Here is a 13026-nt window from a genome sequence, read left to right as displayed (position 1 = left end):
AAAAGGTTTACAGGTTTTTTGTGGACTTTCAACGGCTGTAGATCTAGCGAATCAATCTCTTGACAATTAAGGGGCTTTTGGGGCTATTATATCCATATGTGTAGTATTATTTTAATCCAGTAATTATATGTAAGTTAACTCCATTGCAGATGATATAGCAATATGTTTTAATATGCCAGTGAAGGTCTGATAGAAGGCTCCCGAAGTAACTGCCACAACTCATCATAGTCTGGCTGCTCCCCTTATGAACTGAAGAAGAAACTCATATTAACCAGACAAAGCAGGCGACTTCACTCATGTGTTCTCATTATTTTTTGGTAGTTTGATTGATTGTTTGCACCATTAAATGACGTTATTACACGGCTGTGTTACATACTTGATTCTGATTGGTTAATTATGGCATTCTGAGTTCTGTAATTTCTCCATAACAGACCGTTGCTGTGAAGAACAGACCGTTGCAGACCGAGTCTGCGGGGCTAACTGTAATCATATCAATCTGCCGAAAGAACTCCGGTAAATTTGATGTTGGCTTGTTTACCGAGGGGAAAAAAGAAGAGAGAATAAAACAGTGGAGCGAAAGCATGACAGTAAAAAGGACAAAAAAACATTAAAGGGAACACAGCACGGGATACAGGATAAAGAGGATGAGTGTAAAAGATAATGTCAACAGACTGACAGTGATGAGGCAGAAAACCTCTTACTTCACACCATCAGCAATGTTTCCGTTTCATGTGAGTAAAAACAGCTAGATTAGCTCGTAAGAAGGCTACAGAGTTAACCGTTGCTATGGACGCAGCTCTCACTCTGAGTGTAACAGACTATTTTTAAATGGAAATATATTTCCAAATTATTTATTGTCAAATTATTGATTTCCTAAGTAGGTAGCCGCGAAATACACAGGATAACGTATAGTGAGCAGGCTATCGCAGAGGAACCCCTTCAGGGAGTGTTTCCTCATAGGTAGACCATAATTTTTTCTTTCTATTACAAATAGTAAATACATGTGGTAAATTCAGTTACCACAAGACAAACAGTATTATTCAAAGTCATTCTGCTTTTCATTTTTATGTCTTCCAGTCAAGCTTTATCCACAGTCTGAGAGGTGTTGTAGTGTGTAACAGTCCCAATGCAGTGAAGTATAGGGTGTTTTGGTTCAAATGTAAAAGGACAAACAATATGGAAGTTTATGGTGATGCCTTACTCGCAGCAGAAACAATGTCTTCTTATGAAACGTTTAGTGTTTCATGTTGCATACAATGCATTTCAGAATGTTTTTCCTTGTGTCACATGGGTACATGATGCACATTTGTCCCCATATGATTAGAATGTCATTAGAGCCGTCATTTGACTAGCAGGTTTGGTCAAATTTGCAAAATCACTGTAATAATGATGAAAATATAAAAATAATCTGATGGTCATTTCAGGAACTCTGATAGCAATGAATTTCCTGCAGTAAAAGACTTGAAAGTCAAAATTTATTTCAATTCAACTCATGATCTATGTTTTTCTGCTACAATGCAGGCTTGTTCAGTTTGATAGCAAGTCCAAATAATCGTTAGAAAAACATGTCATCCACACCAAGACAAACAAAACACGTCATCCATTTCCTCTCAGAGAAACATCCAACTACGTGAATGATCCCCGGCACTATATGAGCGATATAATACACCAAAATAAAAGTTATTACACAGGAAAACTGAGTGTGATACTAGGCTATTGAAAATATACATACAACACTCATTTAGAGGAGACATTGGTAACATCACTTGAAAACTTGTTACAAAGACGTAGGGCTGTACAATATCTTCCTATGGATAAGTAAACATGTGCAGGAGGTCGTTTAATTGTAACAGCAGAACTGTCAGGAAAACCCTACACTGAGGTAAACACTGGTCTATACAAAATAAAATAGCGTACCACCTAAAAGAGCTGATATTCTAAAAATAAAGAGTTCAGAAAAGTCTTCAAATTTTCAGGTGCTTTAAATTGGCAGTTTGGTTAGAGTTAGTACTGCCGCTGCGTTCCTTTGTAGGGCTTGAATCCACCCACGCTGCCACCGCTGGGAATGGAGTTATTAGTGATCTGTACGATTCGGTTCAGTCCAGACGAAGAATGACTGCAGAAAGAAAAGCCCATGTCAGAGTCTAAGGCAGCAGAGATCAGCGGTCATACAGTTCAGTCGTCATTCATTTGAAAACTGGTTATACCTGGAAGGAGCCATCATGCTGCCCCGGTTGTCTCCCATCCTGCGATTATCCTGGTAGCCCCCGCCCTGAGAGCTCGACCCACCGTGCCACTCCTTCCTCATCCCCTGGTCCCTGCTGTGACGCTCCACCACCACCTGTCGGCCGGAGCTAAACGGCTGCAGAGACACAAGAGACTTTTTCAATCAGGAGCCAGTCTATGAATTTTTGAAGTATGTTTAAACGACTTCTAAAATCTGAAGCTTTGTTGCTAAAAACTCTGGATATATTTAAGTATTATTAATTTTCTATGGAAATAAAAAAGGTCTGCAAGACTGGAGTAACATTTATTTAATGTGTTTTTACAAAGTCTTCCAAGTGTTTATTTAGTCAAACAGTTGAAAACCCAAAATGAGTTAAATTTAAAAAAAGGACTGCAATAATTTAATGTTTGTAAGTTTGATAAACTGATTAAACTCAATTCTCTACAACCTTAAGACATTTTATTATTACAACAAAATTTCCATGACTGCTCATATGTAAAGACAGTTACTGTACATACATGAATTGCAATCTATTACAAATGTGTGAATGGATTGTATCTTGAAGAGTGAGACCGTACGTCTTTCTCTGTTGCCCATTACAGCCTGTGGACTGTTTTCTATGCAAAGAACAGGAGGAAGCGACCAGTGCCTGATCCATGCAAAGTAGCTAAGTTACAGTTAACCGTCTGACTGCTGGCTAGCTGCTAGCTTGCGTTATCACTACAGAAATACTATTTGAGTGGACAACTTCAGTTTCGTTCTGCAAGATTACTTCTTCAGTTAGTGTCATGAATGACATTAACTATTGGTGTTGATTTTAGTCAACAATAAACTACGTGATGCCGACCCTCCAAATTCAGTCTTGTGGATGTGATGTCACTAGTTAGCCAAGTGCAGGCTACACACTAGCGCCTACAGAGTGGGAGCCCCGAGTGTCAGGATGCTGACAGCGAAACCCAACATTGTACCTTTCAATGCACTCAGGCACTTAAAGGGTAAGCCCACCTGATCATTCATCACCAGGGATCTTCCTCCACCTCGATCGTTAAAGCTGCTCCTTCCGCGCCCGCTGGAGGAGCCTCCTCTGAGTGAAGGGCCTGGACCATCTCTGCCTGGTCGCTCTACACGCATGCGCATAGGTCCTCTGCACCAGAAAGATTTAAAAGCAACATATTAGCATTCACCTATTGGGGGGGGGGGCAACGCTGCTTGTTCAGAATCCGCAGTATTTTACCGTAAATCTCCCTTGTTGGTGTTTATCCCTCCATCATTCTTCCATCCGTGCCCTCCGTCCCTGGGCGAGCGGTTATGCGACATGCTAGGCATCGTAGCTCTGGCTCCCATCGGGCGATCATGCATGGGCACGAGCCGTCTCTCATCTCTTTCCCTGCGGTCAGTGTCCCGCAGCTCTGTGCGTGGAGGAGGAGGCGGCTCAGCTCTGCGGACTGTTTCAAAGTTCTTTGGGAAACGATCAAAGCCAGAGCCTTCTCTGTGCGGAGCAGGGCGGCTCTTTTTGGCCTCTGGCTCACCATCAAACCGGTTACGTCTAATAAGAAGCAGTGGGATAAGTCACATAAAAAAAAGTCACAAAACAGCAAAACAAACTTGTAAACCAAGAACACAGAGCATATTTACTTTACATCCCCCACAGGCTTTTGTCTGTTGTGACAAACCCCTGCATCGTTCTTTCGTAGTGGTTGGACCCGTTTGTCAACACAGGTTGTCTTTTTCTCCAATTTTGCAACCCACTAAGAAAACTCTAGATTATCATAAAAACGGGCCAGTGTGTAAGATCAGGGATACTGAAAGAGCTATTGGTAGAGGTGGAATATTATATTCATCAAAGTATGTATTCTTTAGTGCATATCCCCCTGCATCTGAGAATAGTGTTTTTGGAGGGAGCGGTCTTTCCACAAACAGAATTCCTGCTACATTTATTTGCTCTGGAACTTGTTGACAGAAATACTTTTCTAAAACAGTCACTAAGAAGTGTTATTCACAGCACACAGTGACTTGTTATTGTGGGTGTCGTCTTATGAACGTAAAATGTTTTCTATAAAAAGTTTAATTACCCCAACACTTAAAGTTAAAAGACTCGTACCTGTCGTATGTGTTGGGCTGATTTGCAGCAGCTTCAGGAAAGCGACCCCTCTCTCTGGGATTGAAGTTTGAAAAGCGGTTTTGCTGCCGGTTGAAATTAGAGCCTTGGTTTAAACGGACGTCAGAGTCAGACTGCATCTTCTTGTTGCCATTCCAGTAAGGTTCGTCCCTGCGACTGAAACATCAAACACAGACGTACCTCGTTAGCTTATCCAGTATCAGAAAATGTTCCAAATGCATTGAACCCTGATTCTGACATTTGTTACACTTCATACTGAAGGACAAAAATAAAATTAAAAAATAGCTAATATACCCGTGTTCCACTTCACGGCCCCTTTTCAGGTTGTTTCTCTTTTCTTGCTCACAGCGGAGCTGCTCCTGCTGCCTCCGCAGCTCCTCACGTTCCCGTGCCATGCGCTCTGCCTCTTTGCGCCGCTCCTGAAGGAGGAAATATTCAAATGTACTAATTAACATTTATTTCTGAGAGACTTTCAACCCTTAACTACAACTTTTTGACATCATTATGAATCCCTGAGAGTTTTTCAGAGAAGCCTGAAGATCCGATAAAGGAAAGGAGTTTACGTTTGCTCTTGCAAATTGTACCTGCTCTATACGGATTCTCTCTCTCTCCAGTCTCTCCCTCTCCAAACGCTCCCTTTCCAGTTTTTGTCTTTCCATCTCCAGCCTCTGGCGCTCCCGGAGCAGATTCTCCCGTTCTTCACGCTCTCGCAAAAGCCGGTCACGCTCGCGCTCCCGACGTTCGCGTTCAGCAATTTCACGACGCCTAAAAACAAAACACATCTCTAAGCTAAGAACTTTAGAGTAAAACATACAAGCATCATAACTTTCATTCGAATTAATGTCCGTGTGTTAACTGCGGAAAACTACCTGCGCAGCTCCACAGCTCTACGGACACGCTCTACACGAGCCATCCGTTCACGCATCCTCTGCTCCTTCATCTTCTCAAAAGGCAGGATGTCTTCCCCTTTGTTTATAAAAGGGCGCTGTCTCTCTTTCATCATCTCAAACTGGGTGTGAAAACAGAAATTAATGTAAGAAAGCAAATCAGGTTAAAAGCAAATGTTAAAGAAGTCCATAGTATTGACAGTTTTATACCTCTTCTGGAGGAATCAACCATTTTGGCCTCCTTTGAATATTCATGTTGACAAAGGGCTGAAAAAAAGGAACAAATACAATCGTATTTAACATCATCTACTCAACAGTTATTAGAATGATAATTAACAGGGGGGGGGGGGGAATCAAACAAAAAGGTCTTACTTTGTCAAAATACCTTCCCCTTCTGAAAGGTCTCATTTTGCCAAAATTAGAATCTCCTTTGGCATGATGTTGCATCACCATCTTCCCTGGGCTCTTCGGCCCTACAGGAAGACAAACAGATAAACACACATAGTTCAGACTTCTGTTTTCAAACCCAATGAGTTTCTCTTAATTCGAGAAGAGACAGAGTAAAAACCTACGTCCATGCTTTCTGTCATCTTTCTTCGAAGAATCTGGTCCAGAGTTAGATGACACAGAATCTGATTTTCCGCCCCTGGCCTCCTGTTTCTTGGATAAATCTTTGTCCTTTTCTGAAAGTTTATCCGATTTCTTGTCTTCATTTTTGTAAGAGGGCTGTGCTCTACACAAGAGGAAAAGAAGGTTTCAATTTTCAAGTTGCTTCATCAGCAATGCATTTACTTTTTCCATGTTTTCTGTCACCCACTTGTTAGTCAACTTGATCCCTGTGGAACTGCGCTTATCAGTTGATTTGCTGGAGCTTGCTTTCTCCTCTGCTTCCTTCTTTGCGCCTTCTTTTTTGAATGGATCGTTTTTGGCCTGAAAACAGCAGCAGCAGCGATATATAAATAAGACAGGCTCACGTTTTCTCTTAAATTAAAAGGGTAGCAATTGACCAATCAAACCTACCCTTTCAACAAAAATCTGCTGTCCATGGAGCTCTGTACAGTCAAGGTGGGTGACGCAGCGCGTCACCTCTGTACTGGAAGACATCGTCACCAGGCCGTAACACTTAGAACCAGGACTGCGAGCGTTTGTAACCACCTTAGCGCTTAGAACCTGGAAAAACATTTAATTTTCGACACACATTAAATGAACTGTGATATTTCCAGCTATTAAAAATAGTAAACAACTGATTAAAAAAAATACACATCATTTACCTTCCCGTATTTTCCAAACAGGTTCTTGAGATCAGCTGCTTTGGTGTTTGAAGACAGGCCGCTCACCCATATGTTACGAGAAGAGCTGCTGTTGCTGCTAGTGCCGACGTCTCCTGATGAATGTGTTGTACAAATCACATTTAACAGCCGTTGGCTACACAATTAAAATACAGCGATCAAATAAAATGAAAAAGCTGCCTAACAACATTTGGATACATAAATCTTACCCTTTTCATCTTTTGCAGCTTTTCCATCTCTGTCTCTTGAAGAGCTACAAAGCAAATATTGCAACAACAGACGGGAAATGAGTGAAGGTCAATAAAACCCTGGGGTTAAGTGTCAGGTAAACATCTAGTGGACTAAAAAACACCATATAAATTTCAGACAAAAAAATCCTGTGGGCAAGGCGCAGATCTGAACCAATGTCTCAAAGGCTTCATTGCTTTTCCAGTGATGAGATGGGTCAAGTTGTCAGCCAATTTTTTCCCTGGACCAATGAAATCTTCTGAGGTTTGTTCAACTTCACAGCGAATCGTTTGGCCAAAAAGGAACAAAAAAACAAAATACTGCCATCACGGGTACTAATGCTCTCTTACAACGCCTCGTGTAGAAACTGGACAGGCTTTAAAACAGCTGGAAAGGTCAAAGTAACAAAATAAGAGGTGTTTTCTCAGCTCCTGGTTAATGTCACAATTTAACCAACTTCAGAAAAACAAACCAAAGCAGTAAATGGCAGGATTAGGTACATCAGTGAACATTCCCCTTATGGCAAAAAACATCTTGAGGCTACCCACAATGCTGGTTCTTAGTGAGTTGGACTTGGTAGTAGTATCAAAGAACTGACATAGAAAGACAAACCTCTTTGCTTGACCTGATGCCCCAGTAGAGGAGGGGCCTTTCTTCCCAGAATCCTTTTCTTTGTCTCCCGCATCAGCTTTCTTCAAGGCCTCTCTGCTGTCTTTCTTCGTGGGCTCGCCCCTGGATCCATCATCTCTCTTACCCTCTTTGTGGCCCTCGCTCTCTTCCATCTTTATGTCATCATCGGGGCCCGTCTCAGCAGAGGCCTCTGGCTCATCAGTGCCCTTCTCGGCATCTGGATCTGGAAGTTTCACATGTTTACCTGTTTCCAGGAGATCGTCACCATCAACATCTAGGGTGAGGGCATCTTCATTTTGGATGGAGACAGAGAGGTGATCGTCCTCAGCATCTTTAGAGGAATTCATGGCTTCAGCATCCATCTCAGCCAGCTCGGTCTCCATCTCTGGCTCGGTGTCCACCTCTGGCTCAGCCTCCCCCTCAGGTTCAGCATCCCCATCCATCTCTGGGTCAGCATCCTCATCCCCCTCTGACTCTGCGTCTGCATCTCCCTCTGGCTCGGCCTCAGCAGCATCCATCTCTGGCTCGGCCTCAGCAGCATCCATCTCTGGCTCGGCCTCAGCAGCATCCACCTCTGGCTCGGCCTCAGCAGCATCCACCTCTGGCTCGGCCTCAGCAGCATCCACCTCTGGTTCGGCCTCAGCAGCATCCACCTCTGGTTCGGGCTCTGAATCAGCCTCAGCCGCCACAGCTTCTGACTCTGGTTCGGCCTCAGCCACGACCTCAGCCTCAGGCTGAGAGAGGCTGTCCTCACAGGGTGCAGGCTTTGAATTTTCACGAGTACCATCATCTGTATCAGTTACATCTGAGGGATTTAATGAGGATAAACATGGCAAAACACAACTTTTAACATTGACATGGCGATTGTTACTTGACCTATAAAGTAGAATAGAAAGCACATGTAGTGTTAATGGTCATCAAGGGCGTTGACACCACAGGAAGACACAAACACACAATCTTCAGTGAAAATTGGGGATGATTCGGGGCTCTTCATTTCTTGACACATGTTAAAATACTTGAGTCATTACTTATACTGGACGTGCAACTCCGGGTGCTTCCTAGGAATATGAATGTTGTGACAAAGTCCAAATGAGAAGGAACAAGTGATCTGTTCGTCCATGCATTTCCCCAGCTGCTCAGTCCATGGAACGTCATCCGAGTTTTAGGAAATCTTCAATATCAACGTCTTATCAGGAGATTTCAGAACACCCTGAAAATGATGCTTCATCTTGAAATCCAACTTGCTGTAAGGCATCCAGTCAACTGTACACAACTTTGTGCAAAGTGTGCGCCCTTGGTAACAACAGTCTGTCCTTGCTCGTCCCAGGCAATGCCATATGTCGGACTTTTGCGCAATACAATTCATGCTGGGGCTGCAGATAGCTGGCAGAAATGTCTGCAGGTTTGATGGATGTCTGTAATGAATGTACTTAGTCTTGTTCTTGACTCCTAACACATGGCTTTTGCGTCTTTAGAAAGAGTCATGAGGACACCAGCTGTCCTTGAGCTTCCACAATCCAAGCCTCAAGTAGAGGCCAAAACCTTTAACCAGATGCTCTTTGCCTGTGATAAATTGTCCAGACCAACTCATTGCTCTTGTCCCTGGTCTGTCCACCAAAGTTGTCAATTAAATGTCAGCAGGAGAGCGCAATGATCTTCAAGCTCTGTTAGTTGTTGCTTCCTCCAGTTTACATTGGACATAAATTATCAGATGGTTTGAGAACTTTCACTCTTCGTGTCCCTGGGGGACTTGGGACGATGAGTGCCAGAAGCAACAGAAATCCCCTGAAGCAAACTGAACTTCTCTTTGCAATATTTTGAGTTGTCAGAGGAAAGTTAGTACCTCAGTCAGGGTCACTCATGTCCAATGACTCACGTGTGCACCAATAACAAAAAACTTGAGTATGTCTTTAGAAATGTCTTCCTTAAGCATGTCCTTGGTGCTCCTTTTAGCACACTGGCTAGCAGAAGCATGAAATACTAATAGCTATAGATAATACATTCTACCAGGAGTTTTTTTTTCCACATAGTGTTTGCTGTAAAAAAGAAACAACCTAATATTAGCATTGGGCATTATTGGGCCAGCATACATACCTTTTTCTGATTCATAGTCTTCAGTTTCCTAGAAAATAAAACACTCAAATTAGCTGACAAATATTTCAATGAAATTGGCACAGAAACAAAAGCTAGTGTTAACTATAAGTACAGAAAAAAATGCAGAGAAATAAGTCATTATCGTCTCCAACACGCCAAGATGTGTTGGCCAGTGTCTGTCTGTATTTCATGTTTGAGAGGTTTATAAATTACAATTTCTAAGCATGTTGAGACTTGGGATAAATGGTAAAATATGTCTGTCTTTTTTCTTTGCGTACAATTGAACCATTTCTGGAATTGACAGATGTCTGTATCCATCGTTTGTTTTGCTTTAACATAAACCATAGAAACAGCTCTCATGAACTCTCATGGCTATCGGGCTCAATTAAATTAATTGAACATTTAAAAAACGATAAGTATGTCACAGTCACCTTGGAAAACACATCTTCCTCCCCTGGGGTGTCTGCATCTGAATCCACTTTTTTTCCTGAAAGTTAAAAAATATAAATCAAAAAAATCAAACAAACAAGAAAAGGGAAATATATATGGACCTGCCGAGCCACTTGATCTTATCTTTTCAATCAAAATAACTTTTACCTTTAGCTTTTCCACCTTTTCGGGGTGTGTCAGGTGAAGACTGCGTTTGGATGTTTTCTGGATCACCATCTTCATCCTCAATAGCCTTAAAAAAAAAAATAGTTTTTTGATGATAACCCATTTTAAACCCCCAACATAACCACCAAATGATATTTGACCACCCTAAGAAATTATAAATATTTTCGGATTTTAAATGTCAAATAAACTTAAATGTGGGATTTAATAGTCAATTTAAATAAAACATTCTTAAAGTCGCATACCATTTTTCACTAATTATGCATTTTAACCTGCATACCATTTAAGAAACCTTTAGGGGCAGTTGTTCATAATAAATATGTTTGACTTATACTTTTAAATCTTTGCTGTTTAAAAGTCAAGGAGATGTTTTTAACATGGAACAACATTCATAGCTATATTTATCTAATTATTACCCAATCTAAATCACTAAGCATTTCTTTCTAAGATTATCTGTTTATTACATTATCATATGCATATTTAAGGTTTAGGGACCAGACAATTATAAATGGTAGAACATTGTATGAAGTCGCTGAATAAAGAGGTTATCACTGAGCGCGTGCAAACATCAGCAGAGGATATACAAATACTGCAGCGCTAAATAAATAAAAATCGAGCGTCCGTTTGTCCTGGATCAAATTACATGGATCCATTGTTTCGATCCTCATGACACTAGTATCGATACTTTGGGGATCGACCCGCCCCCAACTAAATTACACATCTACATGTAAATTTGCAACAAAGTTAAAGTGCACGTAATTTTAGCACCTGGAGTCAATGACGCGCAACGTGTGATTGTCCAATTCACAGTAGTTCAGCGTGGTGCATTTATTTATTATTTCAAAGGTTCCAAAAGCCCTGTCCGCGTGCCGTTTCGGGTCAGAGACGACTACAACTGGCAGTGTCGGTAAATCTTTCCGACAGGACTCATCTGTTGTCAAGTTGCGGTTACATATCAAAACACTCGAGTGAGCCGTTGGTCATATAAACTGTTAAGCCAATGGTTCGCCTGGCTAGCAGCAAATCTGCCACAGCCATTGGTTAATGTTAGCCTCATTAGCATTAGCAACTCTGCATAGCATTCCCAATCTAGGTCAACCAGTCTGTACAAATTAGCTTAGTTGATGAGTTACCTGTCTCAGTCTTGAAACGAGGACGCTCTTTACACCGGTTGTGTCCAAATTTCTTCGTTTGAGCTCGGATTTCAGATCAACTACTCTTAATTCTGAAATTTTCTTGGACTCCGTGGAAATGGCACCCGTCGCCATTTTACCTCAAGATTACTGAGACGTGCGCGCGCAGATCATTTACTCAACTTCTTCTTCGTTGCCTGTAAATGTTGCCGTTCAAAGCTACAACGCCACCCAGTGTGGCGGGGAAGCCACTACATGATGGTTGTCCGGTTACAAATTCCAGAAAAAACCTTCTATGCCAATGCCAATTATTAAATACATAAGATACATGTTCATATCATATGTTTGGAATCATTATAATATGTAATCATCATTAGTGGTGGTTTTGGCAGAAAGTGTATATACTTCTTTGCAGGAGAAGCTTTCTTTATAGACTACAGCAAATGTGTCGTTTCTAAAAAGCTGTAACACAGCCCTTCTGATCTACAGTGTGTACAAGATTCAGAAAAGTACGATTGTAGTGCACACTGTAAATCTAAGTCCCATAGTTTTGGTAAACTCATGGCATCTTTTGTCTGAAATATTTTTTGGTTTAAAACAAATTCTTGGATATGGTGTCCTTGGTATGTTTTTCTGGTCACAAGGTTGAGCCAAGATTTTCTGTTGTTGTGGCTGAAACAGCTGGACATACAGATCAAGTTTCATTCCATTACACCTATATATGAGCTGCAACCCAAATAAATTCCACATTCACACCAAACTCAGTACTGTGGCATCCTAAATCTTACATGGTGTATACATATCATACGTAAACTTAATCTTGTTGTTTCTCTGTAAACACAAGTACTTTATTATAATTTAAACTGTGTGTATTACTCATAAATTAAATAAATATAATACAATTATTTCTGCATTGTTGAATACCCATGTTAGTAGGGTACGGAAAGTATAGTAATTATGTGATTTTTTTTCCCCAGGAGACATTTAACCATAATATCTAATCCGGACCACATATATATATATTATTACTATTATTATTATTATTATTATTTTACTGTTTTTATTTATATCGTCATATTTTTTATTCTTTTATGCCACCTGTCATTTTTTTTCTATTTTTATCACTTGAGTACTTGATTTTATTTGCCTTTTTTCTGAGCTGCTGTAACAAGTAAATTTTCCCTGTAGGGGATCAATAAAGCTTGTCATATCTCATCTTATCTTCTTCTTATATGGATAGTATTTTGTAAAATATATGATATGGATGTCTATGCGGTTTTTTTTTCTTTCCTTTTTATATAAAATTGAATAGTTTATTTTTATAAGAGTAGTACTATAAGCACAGAAGTCAACATGTAATTAATTAATTAATGTAAGTCATTACAAGAGGGGTGAGAGTATATAAGTTTTACTTCTTCTCACTCCTTTTCGGATATGTTTAGTTTCTTTCTGTTTTGTTTTTGTTTTTTGCTTCTTTTTTGCTATTTTAATCTGTTATTCACTTTGTATGTCTTTCTCTGTGATTTTAAATTGCAGAATTGTTTGTTTTTATTGACATATTCGATATAAACATGACTAAACTAAAAAAAAAAACCTATAGTCTTTTTTTTTTTCACTGACAGTACGAGTACTACTGCTTTTTACTTTATTCTACTTCTGTGTTTTTTGTTCTGCACCTAAACACCAAGTTAAATTCCTTGTATGTGTAAACCTACTTGGCAATAAACTTGATTCTGATTCATTAATTACATAATATTATAACGACATAATATTAAGTGATTCATTCATTTGGTCATTTATGATTAAC

The 13026-nt window shown here is 40.3% G+C and overlaps 1 protein-coding gene across 1 annotated transcript; it reads right to left on the bottom strand.

The window, feature by feature from the left end:
* Window positions 1-1461: 1461 nt before the first annotated feature.
* sltm (SAFB-like, transcription modulator) lies at window positions 1462-11354 on the bottom strand. Its single transcript, XM_069657679.1, has 20 exons — window positions 11220-11354; window positions 10072-10156; window positions 9906-9961; window positions 9475-9502; window positions 7363-8185; window positions 6732-6775; window positions 6505-6617; window positions 6254-6403; window positions 6051-6163; window positions 5806-5966; window positions 5606-5706; window positions 5444-5500; window positions 5216-5355; window positions 4931-5111; window positions 4641-4765; window positions 4329-4502; window positions 3462-3773; window positions 3233-3371; window positions 2208-2362; window positions 1462-2116 (listed from the first exon to the last, which is right to left on the bottom strand). Exons 1-20 carry the CDS (start codon window positions 11352-11354, stop codon window positions 2005-2007), a joined length of 3204 nt encoding a protein of 1067 aa, XP_069513780.1. The 3' UTR covers window positions 1462-2004.
* Between the last annotated feature and the right edge of the window lie 1672 nt (window positions 11355-13026).

This window comes from Semicossyphus pulcher, unplaced genomic scaffold (assembly GCF_022749685.1).
Source record: "Semicossyphus pulcher isolate SPU_LCO1_2020_fin unplaced genomic scaffold, fSemPul1.0.p SCAF_1, whole genome shotgun sequence".
Lineage (NCBI taxonomy): Eukaryota > Metazoa > Chordata > Actinopteri > Labriformes > Labridae > Semicossyphus > Semicossyphus pulcher.
Note: the sequence above shows the minus strand (reverse complement) of the source record. Positions and strands in the feature narration are given on the sequence as shown.

What these genes read in the sequence shown, in the direction of transcription:
- sltm (XM_069657679.1), bottom strand. Translation starts at nt 11,354, where the DNA reads ATGGCGACGGGTGCCATTTCCACGGAGTCCAAGAAAATTTCAGAATTA. An exon ending in TGTTTGGAAAATACGGGAAG is followed by an intron (nt 6,404 to 6,504) that starts GTAAATGATGTG and finishes ATGTTTTTCCAG; the next exon opens with GTTCTAAGCGCTAAGGTGGT. An exon ending in AGCATGATGGCTCCTTCCAG is followed by an intron (nt 2,117 to 2,207) that starts GTATAACCAGTT and finishes TTCTTTCTGCAG; the next exon opens with TCATTCTTCGTCTGGACTGA.